Raw genomic sequence first — 20688 nt, forward strand, 5'->3', positions numbered from 1 at the left:
CGAGACCCTCCTCCACCCGCAGGCTTCCTCCTGCGCCTCATCCCTGGTGTCTAGTGGGCTCTGTTTAAGCTTCACTTGACAGGTGTGCCGCTTTTCGCCATCCTGTGTTTAGTGGGCTCTGTTTAAGCTTCACTTGACCCGTGTGCCGCTTTTCGCCATCCTGTAAGTGTTTTTCCTATTTTTCAGCGCCTTGCCTCCTTGCGCTTCTGCCCCCGTTGTGCCCCTTCTGATTACTGTACCCCGATTGTAATTTGTGCCATAATTGTATTTTGTGACTGTTCTTGAACTTTTCCTTACTGTTTGTGCCTTGCTTTTTCCCTGTTTTTTTCGCCCCTTGGGCGCTCCCCCTTGCCGATCTACCCTTGCGGCTGCCTCCCTGCGGCCCCGCCCCCCTCGCACCCCCATTCGCCGATCCCTCCCGCCTCCCGCCTCCCAGCTGCTCCTCCCTCCCCCCTCCCTTCTTAATGGCTGGCGCTGCGCGTCACGAGTGAGCGACCTCTGACCTGCTTTAGGTCTAGAGCTCGCCCCCCACGTCCGCAGCACCACCCAGCTGTCTCGTGCCTCTGACCCCCGCCCACGCTGCTGCTAGCGTGTTCGAGGCCCTCCTCCACCCGCAGGCATCCTCCTGCGCCTCATCCCTGGTGTCTAGTGGGCTCTGTTTAAGCTTCACTTGACCCGTGTGCCGCTTTTCGCCGTCCTGTAAGTGTTTTTCCTATTTTTCAGCGCCATGCCTCCTTGCGCTTCTGCCCCCGTTGTGCCCCTTCTGATACTGTACCCCGATTGTAATTTGTGCCATAATTGTATTTTGTGACTGTTTTTGAACTTTTCCTTACTGTTTGTGCCTTGCTTTTTCCCTGTTTTTTTCGCCCCTTGGGCGCTCCCCCTTGCCGATCTACCCTTGCCGCTGCCTCCCTGCGGCCCCGCCCCCCTCGTGCCCCAATTCGCCGCTCCCTCCCGCCTCCCAGCTGCTCCTCCCTCCCCCCCCCCTTCTTAATGGCTGGCGCTGCGCGTCGCGAGTGAGCGACCTCCGACCTGCTTTAGGTCTAGAGCTCGCCCCCCACGTCCGCAGCACCACCCAGCTGTCTTGTGCCCCTTACCCCCGCCCACGCTGCTGCTAGCGTGTTCGAGACCCTCCTCCACCCGCAGGCTTCCTCCTGCGCCCCATCCCTGGTGTCTAGTGGGCTCTGTTTAAGCTTCACTTGACCCGTGTGCCGCTTTTCGCCATCCTGTAAGTGTTTTTCCTATTTTTCAGCGCCTTGCCTCCTTGCGCTTCTGCCCCCGTTGTGCCCCTTCTGATTACTGTACCCCGATTGTAATTTGTGCCATAATTGTATTTTGTGACTGTTTTTGAACTTTTCCTTACTGTTTGTGCCTTGCTTTTTCCCTAGTTTTTTTGCCCCTTGGGCGCTACCCCTTGCCGATCTACCCTTGCCGCTGCCTCCCTGCGGCCCGCCCCCCTCGCACCCCCATTCGCCGCTCCCTCCCGCCTCCCTGCTGCTCCTCCCTCTCCCCTCCCTTCTTAATGGCTAGCGCTGCGCATCGCGAGTGAGCAACCTCTGACCTGCTTTAGGTCTAGAGCTCGCACCCCACGTCCGCAGCACCACCCAGCTGTCTCGTGCCCCTGACCCCCGCCCACGCTGCTGCTAGCGTGTTCGAGGCCCTCCTCCACCCGCAGGCATCCTCCTGCGCCTCATCCCTGGTGTCTAGTGGGCTCTGTTTAAGCTTCACTTGACCCGTGTGCCGCTTTTCGCCGTCCTGTAAGTGTTTTTCCTATTTTTCAGCGCCTTGCCTCCTTGCGCTTCTGCCCCCGTTGTGCCCCTTCTGATTACTGTACCCCGATTGTAATTTGTGCCATAATTGTATTTTGTGACTGTTTTTGATCTTTTCCTTACTGTTTGTGCCTTGCTTTTTCCCTGTTTTTTTCGCCCCTTGGGCGCTCCCCCTTGCCGATCTACCCTTGCCGCTGCCTCCCTGCGCCCCGCCCCCCTCGCGCCCCCATTCGCCGCTCCCTCCCGCCTCCCAGCTGCTCCCCCCTTCCTTCTTAATGGCTGGCGCTGCGCGTCGCGAGTGAGCGACCTCTGACCTGCTTTAGGTCTAGAGCTCGGCCCCCACGTCCGCAGCACCACCCAGCTGTCTCGTGCCCCTGACCCCCGCCCACGCTGCTGCTAGCGTGTTCGAGGCCCTCCTCCACCCGCAGGCATCTTCCTGCGCCTCATCCCTGGTGTCTAGTGGGCTCTGTTTAAGCTTCACTTGACCCGTGTGCCGCTTTTCGCCGTCCTGTAAGTGTTTTTCCTATTTTTCAGCACCTTGCCTCCTTGCGCTTCTGCCCCCGTTGTGCGCCTTCTGATTACTGTACCCGATTGTAATTTGTGCCATAATTGTATTCTGTGACTGTTTTTGAACTTTTCCTTACTGTTTGTGCCTTGCTTTTTCCCTGGTTTTTTCGCCCCTTAGGCGCTCCCCCTTGCCGATCTACCCTTGCCGCTGCCTCCCTGCGGCCCCGCCCCCCTCGCGCCCCCATTCGCCGCTCCCTCCCGCCTCCCAGCTGCTCCTGCCTCCCCCCTCCCTTCTTAATGGCTGGCACTGCGCGTCGCCAGTGAGCGACCTCTGACCAGCTTTAGGTCTAGAGCTCGCCCCCCACGTCTGCAGCACCACCCAGCTGTCTCGTGCCGCTGACCCCCGCCCACGCTGCTGCTAGCGTGTTCGAGGCCCTCCTCCACCCGCAGGCATCCTCCTGCGCCTCATCCCTGGTGTCTAGTGGGCTCTGTTTAAGCTTCACTTGACCCGTGTGCCGCTTTTCGCCGTCCTGTAAGTGTTTTTCCTATTTTTCAGCACCTTGCCTCCTTGCGCTTCTGCCCCCGTTGTGCCCCTTCTGATTACTGTACCCCGATTGTAATTTGTGCCATAATTGTATTTTGTGACTGTTTTTGAACTTTTCCTTACTGTTTGTGCCTTCCTTTTTCCCTGTTTTTTTCGCCCCTTGGGTGCTCCCCCTTGCCGATCTACCCTTGCCGCTGCCTCCCTGCGGCCCCGCCCCCCTCGCGCCCCCATTCGCCGCTCCCTCCCGCCTCCCGACTCCCAGCTGCTCCCCCCTCCCTTCTTAATGGCTGGCGCTGTGCGTCGCAAGTGAGCGACCTCTGACCTGCTTTAGGTCTAGAGCTCGCCCCCCACGTCCACAGCACCACCCAGCTGTCTCGTGCCCCTGACCCCCGCCCACGCTGCTGCTAGCGTGTTCGAGGCCCTCCTCCACCCGCAGGCATCCTCCTGCGCCTCATCCCTGGTGTCTAGTGGGCTCTGTTTAAGCTTCACTTGACCCGTGTGCCGCTTTTCGCCGTCCTGTAAGTGTTTTTCCTATTTTTCAGCGCCTTGCCTCCTTGCGCTTCTGCCCCCGTTGTGCCCCTTCTGATTACTGTACCCCGATTGTAATTTGTGCCATAATTGTATTTTGTGACTGTTTTTGAACTTTTCCTTACTGTTTGTGCCTTGCTTTTTCCCTGTTTTTTTCGCCCCTTGGGCGCCCCCCCTTGCCGATCTACCCTTGCCGCTGCCTCCCTGCGGCCCCGCTCCCCTTGCGCCCCCATTCGCCGATCCCTCCCGCCTCCCGCCTCCCAGCTGCTCCTCCCTCCCCCCTCCCTTCTTAATGGCTGGCGCTGCGCGTCGCGAGTGAGCGACCTCTGACCTGCTTTAGGTCTAGAGCTCGCCCCCCACGTCCGCAGCACCACCCAGCTGTCTCGTGCCCCTGACCCCCGCCCACGCTGCTGCTAGCGTGTTCGAGGCCCTCCTCCACCCGCAGGCAACCTCCTGCGCCTCATCCCTGGTGTCTAGTGGGCTCTGTTTAAGCTTCACTTGACCCGTGTGCCGCTTTTCGCCGTCCTGTAAGTGTTTTTCCTATTTTTCAGCACCTTGCCTCCTTGCGCTTCTGCCCCCATTGTGTCCCTTCTGATTACTGTACCCCGATTGTAATTTGTGCCATAATTGTATTTTGTGACTGTTTTTGAACTTTTCCTTACTGTTTGTGCCTTCCTTTTTCCCTGTTTTTTTCGCCCCTTGGGTGCTCCCCCTTGCCGATCTACCCTTGCCGCTGCCTCCCTGCGGCCCCGCCCCCCTCGCGCCCCCATTCGCCGCTCCCTCCCGCCTCCCGACTCCCAGCTGCTCCCCCCTCCCTTCTTAATGGCTGGCGCTGTGCGTCGCAAGTGAGCGACCTCTGACCTGCTTTAGGTCTAGAGCTCGCCCCCCACGTCCACAGCACCACCCAGCTGTCTCGTGCCCCTGACCCCCGCCCACGCTGCTGCTAGCGTGTTCGAGGCCCTCCTCCACCCGCAGGCATCCTCCTGCGCCTCATCCCTGGTGTCTAGTGGGCTCTGTTTAAGCTTCACTTGACCCGTGTGCCGCTTTTCGCCGTCCTGTAAGTGTTTTTCCTATTTTTCAGCGCCTTGCCTCCTTGCGCTTCTGCCCCCGTTGTGCCCCTTCTGATTACTGTACCCCGATTGTAATTTGTGTCATAATTGTATTTTGTGACTGTTTTTGAACTTTTCCTTACTGTTTGTGCCTTGCTTTTTCCCTGTTTTTTTCGCCCCTTGGGCGCCCCCCCTTGCCGATCTACCCTTGCCGCTGCCTCCCTGCGGCCCCGCTCCCCTTGCGCCCCCATTCGCCGATCCCTCCCACCTCCCGCCTCCCAGCTGCTCCTCCCTCCCCCCTCCCTTCTTAATGGCTGGCGCTGCGCGTCGCGAGTGAGCGACCTCTGACCTGCTTTAGGTCTAGAGCTCGCCCCCCACGTCCGCAGCACCACCCAGCTGTCTCGTGCCCCTGACCCCCGCCCACGCTGCTGCTAGCGTGTTCGAGGCCCTCCTCCACCCGCAGGCAACCTCCTGCACCTCATCCCTGGTGTCTAGTGGGCTCTATTTAAGCTTCACTTGACCCGTGTGCCGCTTTTCGCCGTCCTGTAAGTGTTTTTCCTATTTTTCAGCACCTTGCCTCCTTGCGCTTCTGCCCCCGTTGTGTCCCTTCTGATTACTGTACCCCGATTGTAATTTGTGCCATAATTGTATTTTGTGACTGTTTTTGAACTTTTCCTTACTGTTTGTGCCTTGCTTTTTCCCTGGTTTTTTCGCCCCTTGGGCGCTCCCCCTTGCCGATCTACCCTGGCCGCTGCCTCCCTGCGGCCCCGCCCCCCTCGCGCCCCCATTCGCCGCTCCCTCCCGCCTCCGCCTCCCAGCTGCTCCTCCCTCCCCCCTCTCCCTTCTTAATGGCTGGCGCAGCGCGTCGCGAGTGAGCGACCTCTGACCTGCTTTAGGTCTAGAGCTCGCCCCCCACGTCCGCAGCACCACCCAGCTGTCTCGTGCCCCTGACCTCCGCCCACGCTGCTGCTAGCGTGTTCGAGGCCCTCCTCCACCCGCAGGCATCCTCCTGCGCCTCATCCCTGGTGTCTAGTGGGCTCTGTTTAAGCTTCACTTGACCCGTGTGCCGCTTTTCGCCGTCCTGTAAGTGTTTTTCCTATTTTTCAGCGCCTTGCCTCCTTGCGCTTCTGCCCCCGTTGTGCCTCTTCTGATTACTGTACCCTGATTGTAATTTGTGCCATAATTGTATTTTGTGACTGTTCTTGAACTTTTCCTTACTGTTTGTGCCTTGCTTTTTCCCTGGTTTTTTCGCCCCTTGGGCGCTCCCCCTTGCCGCTGCCTCCCTGCGGCCCCGCCCCCCTCGCGCCCCCATTCGCCGCTCCCTCCCGCCTCCCAGCTGCTTCTCCCTCCCCCCTCCCTTCTTAATGGCTGGCGCTGCGCGTCGCAAGTGAGCGACCTCTGACCTGCTTTAGGTCTAGAGCTCGCCCCCCACGTCCGCAGCACCACCCAGCTGTCTCGTGCCCCTGACCCCCACCCACGCTGCTGCTAGCGTGTTCGAGGCCCTCCTCCACCCGCAGGCATCCTCCTGCGCCTCCCTGGTGTCTAGTGGGCTCTGTTTAAGCTTCACTTGACCCGTGTGCCGCTTTTCGCCATCCTGTAAGTGTTTTTCCTATTTTTCAGCGCCTTGCCTCCTTGCGCTTCTGCCCCCGTTGTGCCCCTTCTGATTACTGTATCCCGATTGTAATTTGTGCCATAATTGTATTTTGTGACTGTTTTTGAACTTTTCCTTACTGTTTGTGCCTTGCTTTTTCCCTGGTTTTTTCGCCCCTTGGGCGCTCCCCCTTGCCGATCTACCCTTGCCGCTTCCTCCCTGCGGCCCCACCCCCCTTGCGCCCCCATTCGCCGCTCCCTCCCGCCTCCCGCCTCCCAGCTGCTCCTCCCTCCCTCCTCCCTTCTTAATGGCTGGCGCTGCGTGTCGCGAGTGAGCGACCTCTGACCTGCTTTAGGTCTAGAGCTCGCCCCCCACTTCCGCAGCACCACCCAGCTGTCTCGTGCCCCTGACACCCGCCCACGCTGCTGCTAGCGTGTTCGAGACCCTCCTCCACCCGCAGGCATCCTCCTGCGCCTCATCCCTGGTGTCTAGTGGGCTCTGTTTAAGCTTCACTTGACCCGTGTGCCGCTTTTCGCCGTCCTGTAAGTGTTTTTCCTATTTTTCAGCGCCTTGCCTCCTTGCGCTTCTGCCCCCGTTGTGCCCCTTCTGATTACTGTACCCCGATTGTAATTTGTGCCATAATTGTATTTTGTGACTGTTTTTGATCTTTTCCTTACTGTTTGTGCCTTGCTTTTTCCCTGTTTTTTTCGCCCCTTGGGCGCTCCCCCTTGCCGATCTACCCTTGCCGCTGCCTCCCTGCGGCCCGCCCCCCTCGCGCCCCCATTCGCCGCTCCCTCCCGCCTCCCAGCTGCTCCCCCCTCCCTTCTTAATGGCTGGCGCTGCGCGTCGCGAGTGAGCGACCTCTGACCTGCTTTAGGTCTAGAGCTCGCCCCCCACGTCCGCAGCACCACCCAGCTGTCTCGTGCCCCTGACCCCCGCCCACGCTGCTGCTAGCGTGTTCGAGGCCCTCCTCCACCCGCAGGCATCTTCCTGCGCCTCATCCCTGGTGTCTAGTGGGCTCTGTTTAAGCTTCACTTGACCCGTGTGCCGCTTTTCGCCGTCCTGTAAGTGTTTTTCCTATTTTTCAGCACCTTGCCTCCTTGCGCTTCTGCCCCCGTTGTGCGCCTTCTGATTACTGTACCCGATTGTAATTTGTGTCATAATTGTATTCTGTGACTGGTTTTGAACTTTTCCTTACTGTTTGTGCCTTGCTTTTTCCCTGTTTTTTTCGCCCCTTGGGCGCTCCCCCTTGCCGATCTACCCTTGCCGCTGCCTCCCTGCGGCCCCGCCCCCCTCGCGCCCCCATTCGCCGCTCCCTCCCGCCTCCCAGCTGCTCCTCCCTCCCCCCTCCCTTCTTAATGGCTGGCACTGCGCGTCGCCAGTGAGCGAACTCTGACCAGCTTTAGGTCTAGAGCTCGCCCCCCACGTCCGCAGCACCACCCAGCTGTCTCGTGCCCCTGACCCCCGCCCACGCTGCTGCTAGCGTGTTCGAGGCCCTCCTCCACCCGCAGGCATCCTCCTGCGCCTCATCCCTGGTGTCTAGTGGGCTCTGTTTAAGCTTCAGTTGACCCGTGTGCCGCTTTTCGCCGTCCTGTAAGTGTTTTTCCTATTTTTCAGCGCCTTGCCTCCTTGAGCTTCTGCCCCCGTTGTGCCCCTTCTGATTACTGTACCCCGATTGTAATTTGTGTCATAATTGTATTTTGTGACTGTTTTTGAACTTTTCATTACTGTTTGTGCCTTGCTTTTTCCCTGTTTTTTTCGCCCCTTGGGCGCCCCCCCTTGCCGATCTACCCTTGCCGCTGCCTCCCTGCGGCCCCGCTCCCCTTGCGCCCCCATTCGCCGATCCCTCCCGCCTCCCACCTCCCAGCTGCTCCTCCCTCCCCCCTCCCTTCTTAATGGCTGGCGCTGCGCGTCGCGAGTGAGCGACCTCTGACCTGCTTTAGGTCTAGAGCTCGCCCCCCACGTCCGCAGCACCACCCAGCTGTCTCGTGCCCCTGACCCCCGCCCACGCTGCTGCTAGCGTGTTCGAGGCCCTCCTCCACCCGCAGGCAACCTCCTGCGCCTCATCCCTGGTGTCTAGTGGGCTCTGTTTAAGCTTCACTTGACCTGTGTGCCGCTTTTCGCCGTCCTGTAAGTGTTTTTCCTATTTTTCAGCACCTTGCCTCCTTGCGCTTCTGCCCCCGTTGTGTCCCTTCTGATTACTGTACCCCGATTGTAATTTGTGCCATAATTGTATTTTGTGACTGTTTTTGAACTTTTCCTTACTGTTTGTGCCTTGCTTTTTCCCTGGTTTTTTCGCCCCTTGGGCGCTCCCCCTTGCCGATCTACCCTGGCCGCTGCCTCCCTGCGGCCCCGCCCCCCTCGCGCCCCCATTCGCCGCTCCCTCCCGCCTCCGCCTCCCAGCTGCTCCTCCCTCCCCCCTCTCCCTTCTTAATGGCTGGCGCAGCGCGTCGCGAGTGAGCGACCTCTGACCTGCTTTAGGTCTAGAGCTCGCCCCCCACGTCCGCAGCACCACCCAGCTGTCTCGTGCCCCTGACCCCCGCCCACGCTGCTGCTAGCGTGTTCGAGGCCCTCCTCCACCCGCAGGCATCCTCCTGCGCTTCATCCCTGGTGTCTAGTGGGCTCTGTTTAAGCTTCACTTGACCCGTGTGCCGCTTTTCGCCGTCCTGTAAGTGTTTTTCCTATTTCTCAGCGCCTTGCCTCCATGCGCTTCTGCCCCCATTGTGCCCCTTCTGATACTGTACCCCGATTGTAATTTGTGCCATAATTGTATTTTGTGACTGTTTTTGAACTTTTCCTTACTGTTTGTGCCTTGCTTTTTCCCTGTTTTTTTCGCCCCTTGGGCGCTCCCCCTTGCCGATCTACCCTTGCTGCTGCCTCCCTGCGGCCCCGCCCCCCTCGTGCCCCCATTCGCCGCTCCCTCCCGCCTCCCAGCTGCTCCTCCCTCCCCCCTCCCTTCTTAATGGCTGGCGCTGCGCGTCGCGAGTGAGCGACCTCTGACCTGCTTTAGGTCTAGAGCTCGCTCCCCACATCCGCAGCACCACCCAGCTGTCTTGTGCCCCTGACCCCCGCCCACGTTGCTGCTAGCGTGTTCGAGGCCCTCCTCCACCCGCAGGCATCCTCCTGCGCCTCATCCCTGGTGTCTAGTGGGCTCTGTTTAAGCTTCACTTGACCCGTGTGCCGCTTTTTGCCGTCCTGTAAGTGTTTTTCCTATTTTTCAGTGCCTTGCCTCCTTGCGCTTCTGCCCCCGTTGTGCCCCTTCTGATTACTGTTCCCCGATTGTAATTTGTGCCATAATTGTATTTTGTGACTGTTTTTGAACTTTTCCTTACTGTTTGTGCCTTGCTTTTTCCCTGTTTTTTTCGCCCCTTGGGTGCTCCCCCTTGCCGATCTACCCTTGCCGCTGCCTCCCTGCGGCCCCGCCCCCCTCGCGCCCCCATTCGCAGCTCCCTCCCGCCTCCCAGCTGCTCCTCCCTCCCCCCTCCCTTCTTAATGGCTGGCACTGCGCGTCGCGAGTGAGCGACCTCTGACCTGCTTTAGGTCTAGAGCTCTCCCCCCACGTCCGCAGCACCACCCAGCTGTCTCGTGCCCCTGACCCCCGCCCACGCTGCTGCTAGCGTGTTCGAGGCCCTCCTCCACCCGTAGGCATCTTCCTGCGCCTCATCCCTGGTGTCTAGTGGGCTCTGTTTAAGCTTCACTTGACCCGTGTGCCGCTTTTCGCCGTCCTGTAAGTGTTTTTCCTATTTTTCAGCACCTTGCCTCCTTGCGCTTCTGCCCCCGTTGTGCCCCTTCTGATTACTGTACCCCGATTGTAATTTGTGCCATAATTGTATTTTGTAACTATTTTTGAACTTTTCCTTACTGTTTGTGCCTTGCTTTTTCCCTGGTTTTTTCGCCCCTTGGGCGCTCCCCCTTGCCGATCTACCCTTGCCGCTACCTCCCTGCGGCCCCGCCCCCCTCGCGCCCCCATTCGCCGCTCCCTCCCGCCTCCCGCCTCCCAGCTGCTCCTCCCTCCCTACTCCCTTCTTAATGGCTGGCGCTGCGCGTCGCGAGTGAGCGACCTCTGACCTGCTTTAGGTCTAGAGCTCGCCCCCCACATCCGCAGCACCACCCAGCTGTCTTGTGCCCCTGACCCCCGCCCACGCTGCTGCTAGCGTGTTCGAGGCCCTCCTCCACCCGCAGGCATCCTCCTGCGCCTCATCCCTGGTGTCTAGTGGGCTCTGTTTAAGCTTCACTTGACCCGTGTGCCGCTTTTTGCCGTCCTGTAAGTGTTTTTCCTATTTTTCAGTGCCTTGCCTCCTTGCGCTTCTGCCCCCGTTGTGCCCCTTCTGATTACTGTTCCCCGATTGTAATTTGTGCCATAATTGTATTTTGTGACTGTTTTTGAACTTTTCCTTACTGTTTGTGCCTTGCTTTTTCCCTGGTTTTTTTCGCCCCTTGGGTGCTCCCCCTTGCCGATCTACCCTTGCCGCTGCCTCCCTGCGGCCCCGCCCCCCTCGCGCCCCCATTCGCAGCTCCCTCCCGCCTCCCAGCTGCTCCTCCCTCCCCCCTCCCTTCTTAATGGCTGGCACTGCGCGTCGCGAGTGAGCGACCTCTGACCTGCTTTAGGTCCAGAGCTCGCCCCCCACGTCCGCAGCACTACCCAGCTGTCTCGTGCCCCTGACCCCCGCCCACGCTGCTGCTAGCGTGTTCGAGGCCCTCCTCCACCCGCAGGCATCCTCCTGCGCCTCATCCCTGGTGTCTAGTGGGCTCTGTTTAAGCTTCACTTGACCCGTGTGCCGCCTTTCGCCGTCCTGTAAGTGTTTTTCCTATTTTTCAGCGCCTTGCCTCCTTGCGCTTCTGCCCCCGTTGTGCCCCTTCTGATTACTGTACCCCGATTGTAATTTGTGCCATAATTGTATTTTGTGACTGTTTTTGAACTTTTCCTTACTGTTTGTGCCTTGCTTTTTCCCTGGTTTTTTCGCCCCTTGGGCGCTCCCCCTTGCCGATCTACCCTTGCCGCTGCCTCCCTGCGGCCCCGCCCCCCTCGTGCCCCCATTCGCCGCTCCCTCCCGCCTCCCAGCTGCTCCTCCCTCCCCCCTCCGTTCTTAATGGCTGGCGCTGCCAGAGGCAAGGCCAGAGGCAAGCCCGTCCGCGCCTGGACCGCGCCCAGCGCCACCCCCCCTGGTCCTCACGCCCCCCGCATCCCCAGCCTTCGCTACTCGGCCAGCGAACTCCTCGCCCTCAACCCTGGCCCCTCCGCAGCCTGCTTCCAGGCCACCCCGAAGCACACCAAAGGACTCTTCTCCTGCCGCACCTGCAAGTTCACCTGCAACAGAACAACGAAGCCTACAACAACCAACACCAACCACCTGCACTGCATCCTCCTCAACACACGCTCCGCACGAAAGCACGCCATCCAGCTCTGGGACCTGCTCGACACCACCGCCCCAGACGTAGCCTTCATAACCGAAACCTGGTGGAACGACTCCTCGGCCCCAGACATCGCCATCGCCATCCCTGACGGTTACAAGATCACCAGAAGAGACCCCACCAACGGAATCGGTGGAGGGATAGCCATCGCCCACAAATCCACCCTCAAGATCCACACCCACACAGACGACACCCTCAAGACAGCCGAACACCTCCATTTCCAGATCCACACGGACCCCAACACTACCCTCAGAGGAACCCTCATATACCGTCCTCCAGGACCAAGAGCCCCCTTCAGCGACACCATCGCCGACCTTGCAAGCACCCACGCCCTCGCCTCAACAGACTACATCCTCCTGGGAGACCTCAACTTCCACATGGAGAACAACAACAACGCCAACACCGCATCTCTGACCACCAACCTCTCCAACCTCGGACTCCGACAACTGGTCAACACACCCACACACGTCGCCGGTCACACCCTAGACCCACTCTTCACTGCAAGCAACCACATCGTATTCAGCCACACCACCGAACTCCACTGGACCGACCACCACTGCGTCCATTTCACATTCAAGAAAAACACCAAACACCACCGCACCCCTCTACCGCCACACCGCCGCTGGGGAAAATTCACCGAAGACCAACTAACCAACACCCTCGCCAAGAACCCACCAACCGACCCGGACTCCGCCGCCATTAACTTCCAACAGTGGATCCTCAACTGCGCCAACACCCTCGCACTACTCAAGAGGCCCACCGTCAACCAAGAAAAGAAAAAAGCAGCCTGGTTCACAGACGAACTGATCACCTCCAAACGCACCTGCCAGAAACTCAAGAAAAAATGGATTCTCAAGTGCACACCCGACAGCCTAGCAACCCACAAGGAAGCCAACCGCAAGCACCACCAACTTATCCGTCTCGCCAAACGCTCCCACTTCACAGAACGCCTAAACAACAATGCACACGACAGCAAGGAACTCTTCTGCATCGTGAAGGAGCTCTCCAACCCCAACGCCAACGTCAACGACGTCCCACCATCCCAGAAACTCTGCGACACACTCTCCACTTTTTTCTACCAGAAAATCGCCGCCATCCACGACAGCTTCATCACCACACCTCCGCCAGACCCCACCCCCAACAACTCCTCCCACGCCGACCGCCTCACCACCTGGAACCACGTAGACGACGCCGAAACCCTAAAGACCATGAACTCCATCCACTCTGGATCTCCCTCTGACCCCTGCCCACACCACGTCTTCAACAAAGCCGACTCCACCATCGCCCCCCAACTCCGCAAGATCATCAACCTATCCTTCGACAACGCAACCTTCCCGGACAGCTGGAAGCACGCCGATATCCAACCCCTCCTCAAGAAACCCAAGGCTGACCCCAACGACCTCAAAAACTTCAGATCAATCTCCCTCCTCCCCTTCCCAGCGAAGGTCATCGAGAAGATCGTCAACGCACAGCTCACCCACTACCTCGAAGACAACTCCATCCTAGACCCCTCCCAGTCCGGTTTCAGACGCAACCACAGCACTGAGACTGCACTCCTCGCCGCCACAGATGACATCAGACAACAAATGGACAACGGCGAAACCTCAGCCCTCATCCTTTTAGATCTATCCGCCGCCTTCGATACGGTCTGCCATCGCACCCTACTTACTCGCCTCCACGAAGCCGGAATTCAAGACAAAGCCCTCAACTGGATCCCCTCTTTTCTCTCCGGCAGAACCCAGAGAGTCCGACTCTCACCCTTCCGCTCCGAAGCCACCAACCTCATCTGCGGCGCCCCCCAAGGCTCCTCGCTAAGCCCAACGCTGTTCAACGTATACATGGCACCCCTCGCACAACTGGCCCATCAGCATAACCTCAGCATCCTCTCCTACACCGACGACACACAGCTCATCCTCTCCCTTACTAAAGATCCACACACCGCCAAAGCCAACCTCCACGAGGGACTGAAATCCATCGCCGAATGGATGAGAAACAGCCGCCTGAAACTAAACTCCGACAAGACGGAAGTCCTCATCCTCGGTCGCTCCCCCTCGGCCTGCAACGACTCCTGGTGGCCCACCGCACTAGGCCCCCCTCCTACTCCAGCCAACCATGCATGAAACCTCGGCTTCATCCTCGACTCTGCGCTCACCATGTCCAAACAGGTCAACGCAGTCTCCTCCTCCTGCTTCAACACCCTCCGCATGCTCCGCAGAATCTACAAGTGGATCCCAACGGAAACCAGAAAAACGGTGACCCAAGCCCTCGTCAGTAGCAGACTTGACTACGGCAACGCACTCTACACAGGCATCCCAACAAAAGACATCCAACGACTCCAACGCATCCAGAACGCATCTGCCCGCTTGATCCTCGACATACCCCGCCGATGCCACATCTCCCACCACCTGAAGGACCTCCACTGGCTCCCCGTGGACAAGAGGATCACCTTTAAACTTCTCACCCACGCGCACAAAGCTCTACACAACGCCGGACCCGCCTACCTGAACAACAGACTCAACTTCTACGTCCCCTCACGCCAACTCCGCTCTGCCAACCTTTCCCTCGCCATCGTTCCCCGAATCCAGCGCAAGACCACCGGCGGCAGATCCTTCTCCTACCCCACCGCCAAGACCTTTAACTCACTCCCCACCTCCCTGCGCCAGACCCAGGACCTCCTCACCTTCAGGAGACTCCTCAAGACATGGCTCTTCGACCAATAGCAGCTACCCCCTCCCCCCCTCAGCGCCTTGAAACCCTTACGGGTACATAGCGCGCTTTATAAATTTACTGATTGATTGATTGATTGATTGATTGTCCCTGTCTCTAGCCTCCCCCCTCCAACTTCCTCCACCCAGACCCAAACCCCTGTACCTCAGCCTATCCCAAGCACACCATCAGACCAACATGCACACACGTCAACACACAAGGGAAGCTCAGGCAAACATAAGCACCACACATCCCACAGGCACTCATGCAAGCTTCATACACATGCAGACATACCAACAGCCACTGCCTCCACTGTGTCCCCCTCCACCTCGTCTCCCTCCTCCCTCCCAGTCTGGTCTCCACTCACACCTGCATGCACTACATCTTCAGCCACTACCTCCATCACCAGCACACCCACCACCACACATGCAGTCACCACCCCCACAACCATTCACACATCCCCTGTGTCCTCTCCCAGTGTGTCTGTGAGCCCACCTCCCAAGGTACACAAACGCCACCACACACCCACCCAACAGCCATCCACCTCACGACAGCCTCCAGCCCATGCACCTTCATCCAAAGTCAGCAAACGTACACCTCCTACAACCACTACCTCTTCCTCCACTCCCAAACCCCCTCCATCTACCCGTCCCAGTGTGTCCCAAAAACTTTTCCTGTCCAACCTTGACCTCTTCCCCTCACCTCCCCCACCCCTTCAGTCTCCTAGGGCCCGCCTTTCCAGGTCCCAACCCAGCACCTCAGCCACAACATCTGCGGGAACAGTGGTGCCAGTAGTAACCGGCTTCTGGAGTGCGCCAAGCAGCAGGGCAGCCAGTGTGCCAAGGAGCCAGACCACGGACAGTCCCCCACCTCAAAAGCACAAAAAGTTGGCCTGTGCCCGGCGGGAGAGAGGCAAAACATCTACCATCAAAGCCTCTCCCAGGGGTACAGTTGGGAGTGTGAAGACATCTGCGCCACCATCCAAGGTGGGGAAGGGGTACAGAAAAACAGGCAAGTCTGCCAAAACCTGCACGGTGGACAAGACCGCCACCAGCACTGCTGAACAGGACAACGCCACCACAAGCACTGCTGCCAAGGCCACCGCCGCCACCAGCACCTCTGAACTGGACACCGCCGCCACAAGCACCGCTGCCAAGGACACTTCCGCCACCAGCACCGCTGAACAGGACACTGCCGCCACAAGCACCGCTGCCAAGGACACCGCCGCCACAAGCACCGCTGCCAAGGACACCGCCGCCACCAGCATTGCTGAACAGGACACCGCCGCCACAAGCACCGCTGAACAGGACACTGCCGCCACCAGCACCGCAGGTCAATGAGCGCCAAAGCTTCCGACGCAACTGAGGCCGCCACGAGCAGGATGAGTCACTCTGGGCACAAGGCCCCAGAACCAGTGGAGATTTACATCCACTACCTCTGTCCTTGGCAGGATGAAGCACTCTGGGCACAAAGCCCCCTCCAGAACCAGTGGAGACGGTTATCCACTTGAGAGACTGTAGCTTTGCACTCCCCAGGATGCAGCAGTGGGCAACCCACCCACTGAAAAAGACTTGTGAGACTGTGGCTTTGCACTCCCCAAGATGCAGCAGTGGGCAACCCACCCACTGGAAAGACTTGTGAGACTGTGGCTTTGCACTCCCCAGGATGCAGCAGTGGGCAACCCACCCACTGGAAAGACTTGTGAGACTGTGGCTTTGCACTCCCCAGGATATAGCAGTGGGCATGGAGCCCCCTCGTGGATCTGGCGTTGTGCACTCATCCGGCTGAGGTGCTCCCCCTTTCCTTCCCCCTGAGGTGCCTGGTGTATTTCTATCTGATGCCCCAGCAGTGTTCTCTCCGTTTTGATCGGGTATTGAGTGTGGCACTCGCCCATGCATTTTGGGCCCAGTGGTCCATGGACTATGATGGTGGAATACCTTGGACTTGTATTCTTGGTGTATATATTTGTTTATAGTGTAATTATTATATATATATATATATATGTATTTTTGATTACCGTATTTGAATAGATTACAAACGTTCAACTCATTTCCTTTTGTCCCTGCATTCTTCCAGGGGGCTTGGGGGTTGTTAATGTAATGTATCAACATGTACTTGTGTGTGTGTTGTAGTGGGTGAGGGTGGGGGTGGGAGTGTTGCGTGTTGCGTGTCACTCTTTTTTCCCTCCCTCCTCCCCTGTGTCGTAGGTGCAGTACTCACCGTGGTCTTCGCCGCCGTCTTTGTTGTTCCTTGTAGAGGAGCAGGAAGATAAAGGCAGGGAGTATCTGGAGCTCGGGTTCCATGTCATCCTGGTTCCTCGTGGGGTGTGTAGAGGTGAGCGTTTTCCCTTCCAAGTCCTGTTTCCACCGTGTTTTTGTTCGCGGTGAATCCGCCCCGGAAAAGGTGGTGGATTGGACTGTTGTAATACAGTGGGCGGACCTTGTCTTCCGCCTGTCTGTTGGCGGTTACCGCTGCGGTGTTTGTTTGTACCGCCGTGGCGGTCTGAGTGTCAAAGTGGCTGTCTATGTTGGCGCTTTCCGCCACAGTCGTGATTCCATTTTTTTTACTGCCGGCCTGTTGGCGGTTTTACCGCCACCTTAACACCGACCGCCAGGGTTGTAATGACCCCCTTGGTGATTTTCCCTCCAGTTTAACCTGGATGTAGAGCTATGGTGTTGAACAACCTGTGAAACTCACGCTCAGATCTTTAAAGTGCCCTTCCAAACACAGATGTGATTTAGTGTCTGATCCTTTGAAATTCATGCAGTGGATGTCGACTCTTTTGAAATGGTCTCTACACTGTCCTGCACTTTACAATGTGACAGTCCACCATAGCATCAGCGGCTCAAAGTTTGATTGACCCAAAATGTAGGCCAAGGGAGTAACCGGGATAACACCTGGTTGCCAGTCTCCACTAAACTATACATCACAAAGGTTCAAAGGCCTGAGCCTTACCTCTTTTCTGGTACCCTGGACCTACAGTGCCAACCTTATCAAAGCCAACCTCTTGTGTGACAATGATCTAGGCCCCACTAACCATTAACTCTCACTGGGAACAAAAGGACCTTTGATAGGTAAAGAGAATTCTCTGCTCCCCTTCCTTTAGTGTGTGTGTTAACACTCAACTCTTGGTAATGGTGGCAATCCACATATCCTGTCTGTGGGTCCTCACCTCCACTACCATTTTCCAGATCAAGGGCTTTCCAAAATCGAACCTGCAGGCCTTCATATTATGTCATGCAGAAGCAGCTGCCGCAAATATCGAGGGGAGAGAGGTGGGGGAGAGCGAGGACGGGGGGAGAATTAAATAAATTAAATTAAAAAAAAAGACTTACCGCTCGCTGCCAACGCCACCCTCCTCTCCTGCCGCCTCGCTCGTCCTCCTGGTGCTGCTTTCATGGTAAAGCTAGCATGAAAGCAGCGCTAGGATTGGTCTGAGTGGCAGTGACTGCTGCTCAGAAACAACCCTGGGGCCTGTGCGGTTTCTCCAGCCCAGCTCTGCACACAGCCGGGCTGGAGAAACCAAAGTGCGCATCTGTGTTTGGACAGCGTTCTTAGGTCGTACAAACACACAGGCACACTCAGGGCCAGATTTAAGAGAAAATGACGGTGCACGGCGCTGCCAAATTTGGCGCAGCGACGCGCACCGTCATTTTCAAAACGCAGGGATGTGCCAAATGCAGCACACATAAAAACAGCAAAAAATTAGGAGAGATTAAAGCATTGCTCATCGTTGCACCAATGCTAACGCCACCCCTGGGGTGGCATTACATTTTGGTGCTTCCTCAGCTTAACGAAAACTCGCAAATCTGGGGAAGTGTCAAAATGCAATGGGTGTTGCTGTGGCACGTCCACAGCAACACCTATTGCATGCCCCTTCCACGCAAAGTGCTGCGTGTGAAGGGGCTGTATTTAGATGGTGGTATTAAGCCACAAAAAGTGGCTTAATGCCACCGTGTAAATACGGTGCAGTGCATAGTGCCACCGGAGCGTAACTTAAAGTGATGCTACGGTGGCATTAGGGGCTCTTAAATATGCCCCTTAGTGCACTCACTTCCTCTGCTCTTCTGCCTCTGCCTGAGGTCATGGTAACAAGGCCTGTACACATTACTGATCGTTACTAAACACAAAACGGAAATGCTGCCACCACCACGCTCGTGCCACTAAACGCCTGGTAAGGGCAGACGACCTCTACCACAATGAGGGTAGTACTTAGTGCGTCCTTACCGAATTAACAAGGCCGCAATAACATAAGACAGACCTAGGTCATGGATCACGGCCCGTATTCACCCATGACCAAAATTCGTTACCAGAGATCCAAATCTCCACGGAGCTGGGACACTCACGACAGAGGTGAATATCTTTCTAAATGAACAGGACCTTTTTCGACCAAACGGTGTATTTTTCTGCGCTTCAAATTCGGCATGTACCTATGAAATATCCTAAAGGACAGTCTGTCCCTCGGTGCAGGCGGCGGCTCAGATCTTATGCAAACGCCGCCTACGTCTGCCATTTTCAGACCTCAAAATCCTCTTTAAAAGCAGACCTAAGGCAACAGGACCACAGCTAACTTCCGAAAGTAATTTTATAAAACGAAAAGGGAAGCACAAGAATTGGTTTAGCTGCCTCCGTGCTGCTCCTCTGAAAACACTGACTGTCTCCTCTACTTGTTTTTTTCTTTGACACAATAAAAAGCACGTTTTAGCACACCTTGTTCGGAGAATTAAGGTAACTGCTTGGATCAGCAATGTTTTCTTCCTCGGGGAACATCCATACATTACACTTGTTTGTTTTTGATTCAGAAAGTTTAAGAGAGAGGTTCCCTCTCCCTGTACTGTAGACCAAAATAACTCCAGTCAGGAAGTTCCCTGTGACGCTCTCCCGCCGGCTGGGTCCGAACACGGCAGACTGGACCGAGAAGCGACGCGGCATCTAAGCCCTGCACCGGATAACTAACTGCCACCTCAGGGCAGGGCCACCTATCAGAACCGAGGATACTCACTATAACGTTTTGTGACAGGTGGACATACGAAAACAAGGAAGCTGGAATGAAGGATCGTTTATTTTCTGTTCGAGCTTACACTGAGATGATAAGACGACCAAAGCTTTCAAGTGTCTGTCTTGATAAACGTGAGGAGCTATTTTTATTCACATTTAGAATAGTTTCATAGCTATGTCTCATAAACTGTGATTGGTTGGTCCTGAGCCCACTTTGACGCATATTGACTAGCGGCGGGAATATTGGCAAGGTCACCATGGAGTACTGCCAGATGTGGAGGTCATGGGTAGAACCCATCGTGGCTGGGGCCCAGCTGGCCAGCTCTTTCTATGACACCGGGCTGCTGATGGTGGTCAAGAACTATTTCAATCACTCCACCTCGCCTGGAATGGAGTCTACTGATGAAGAGCAGCAGAGAGCCATCTCCAACTTCTACATCATCAACAACCTGATTGTTGGCCTCTGCCCCTTGGCATCTGCCTACGTCCTTGCTTGGCTTGGGGACAGGAAGCACCACAAGATCACCATCTGTGTGCCCCTGTTTGGCTACCTCGTATCCCGTTTGTTCCTCCTCCTTGTGATACTTCTGGACTGGCCAATAGAGGTGATGTATGGCTCTGCTGCACTGAACGGTCTCACTGGAGGCTTCACTACTTACTGGGCTGGCATCATGGCACTGGGGTCACTCAACTCTTCTGAGAGAGGGCGTTCTCGCCGGCTCATCACAATTGAGCTCAGCCATGGCTTGGCGGGTTTTATTGGGAGCTTGACCTCTGGGCAAATCTTTGTTCATTTCAACGTGAACTACCACCATGGCACAGTGCTGGTGTCCTGCAGCCTCGCAATTTATTTATTCTGTGTCTTATACAGCATTTTTGCTTTAAAGGTCCCCAAAGAAGGAAGTGGGGGCAATGGGAACTGTGCTCCTAACCAGGCCAGTGGTGGAATCAGCAAGAGACAGTGGGTGGAGCAAACAGAAAGAACAAGGCTGTTGGATGGCGGCCCAGAGCCATGCTCATCGTTGACCCGGGATGAGAGACAACGCATGGTACCATCATCCAAGGCCATAGTTACCCTGTTTTTTACCAGCGCTGTCCTCTATGAACTGGCAGTGACCGGGGCTGTGGATGTGCTGCCCCTCTTCCTGATAAATAAGCCGTTAGAGTGGGGGGCAGTCTATATTGGCTACAGCAATGCCGCAGGGTACATGATCTGCATCACCAGCTTCTTAGGCATCTTCACCTTCTCCAGATGTTTCAGAGATACCACTATGATTATTATTGGGATCGCGTCCTTCAGCGGAGGTATCTTCATCATGGCGTACGCGTGCTCAAACATTCTCTATTTAATTGGTGAGTGAATTTTTCTGAAACTGTGTCACAGAGATGATTTGTGGTTGGACTGGGTCACTATTTCAAAATTTTCAAACTAATTTCTATCCCTTGTCTAGACTTCCATTTTACTGTAATTGCATTTATATAATACTTACTATCCCTAATGAATCATTTAAGCACTTTACCTCTAGCAAGGGGTTGCATTGAAACTCAAGGTTACGGTTATTTTCACTGGCTATTGTTGGTTAT

At 56.5% G+C, this 20688-nt stretch overlaps 1 protein-coding gene across 1 annotated transcript; it reads left to right on the forward strand.

Moving 5' to 3' along the window:
* Positions 1 to 19314: 19314 nt before the first annotated feature.
* On the forward strand, positions 19315 to 20465 carry LOC138254186 (solute carrier family 46 member 2-like). Its single transcript, XM_069205812.1, has one exon. The coding sequence runs from the start codon at positions 19362 to 19364 to the stop codon at positions 20463 to 20465; it is 1104 nt and encodes a 367-aa protein (XP_069061913.1). The 5' UTR covers positions 19315 to 19361.
* The last annotated feature ends 223 nt before the right edge of the window (positions 20466 to 20688 follow it).

This window comes from Pleurodeles waltl, chromosome 1_2 (genome assembly GCF_031143425.1).
Source record: "Pleurodeles waltl isolate 20211129_DDA chromosome 1_2, aPleWal1.hap1.20221129, whole genome shotgun sequence".
NCBI lineage: Eukaryota > Metazoa > Chordata > Amphibia > Caudata > Salamandridae > Pleurodeles > Pleurodeles waltl.

Bases quoted from the DNA above. Each gene is read 5' to 3' on its own strand.
- LOC138254186 (XM_069205812.1), top strand. From the start codon at position 19,362: ATGGAGTACTGCCAGATGTGGAGGTCATGGGTAGAACCCATCGTGGCT.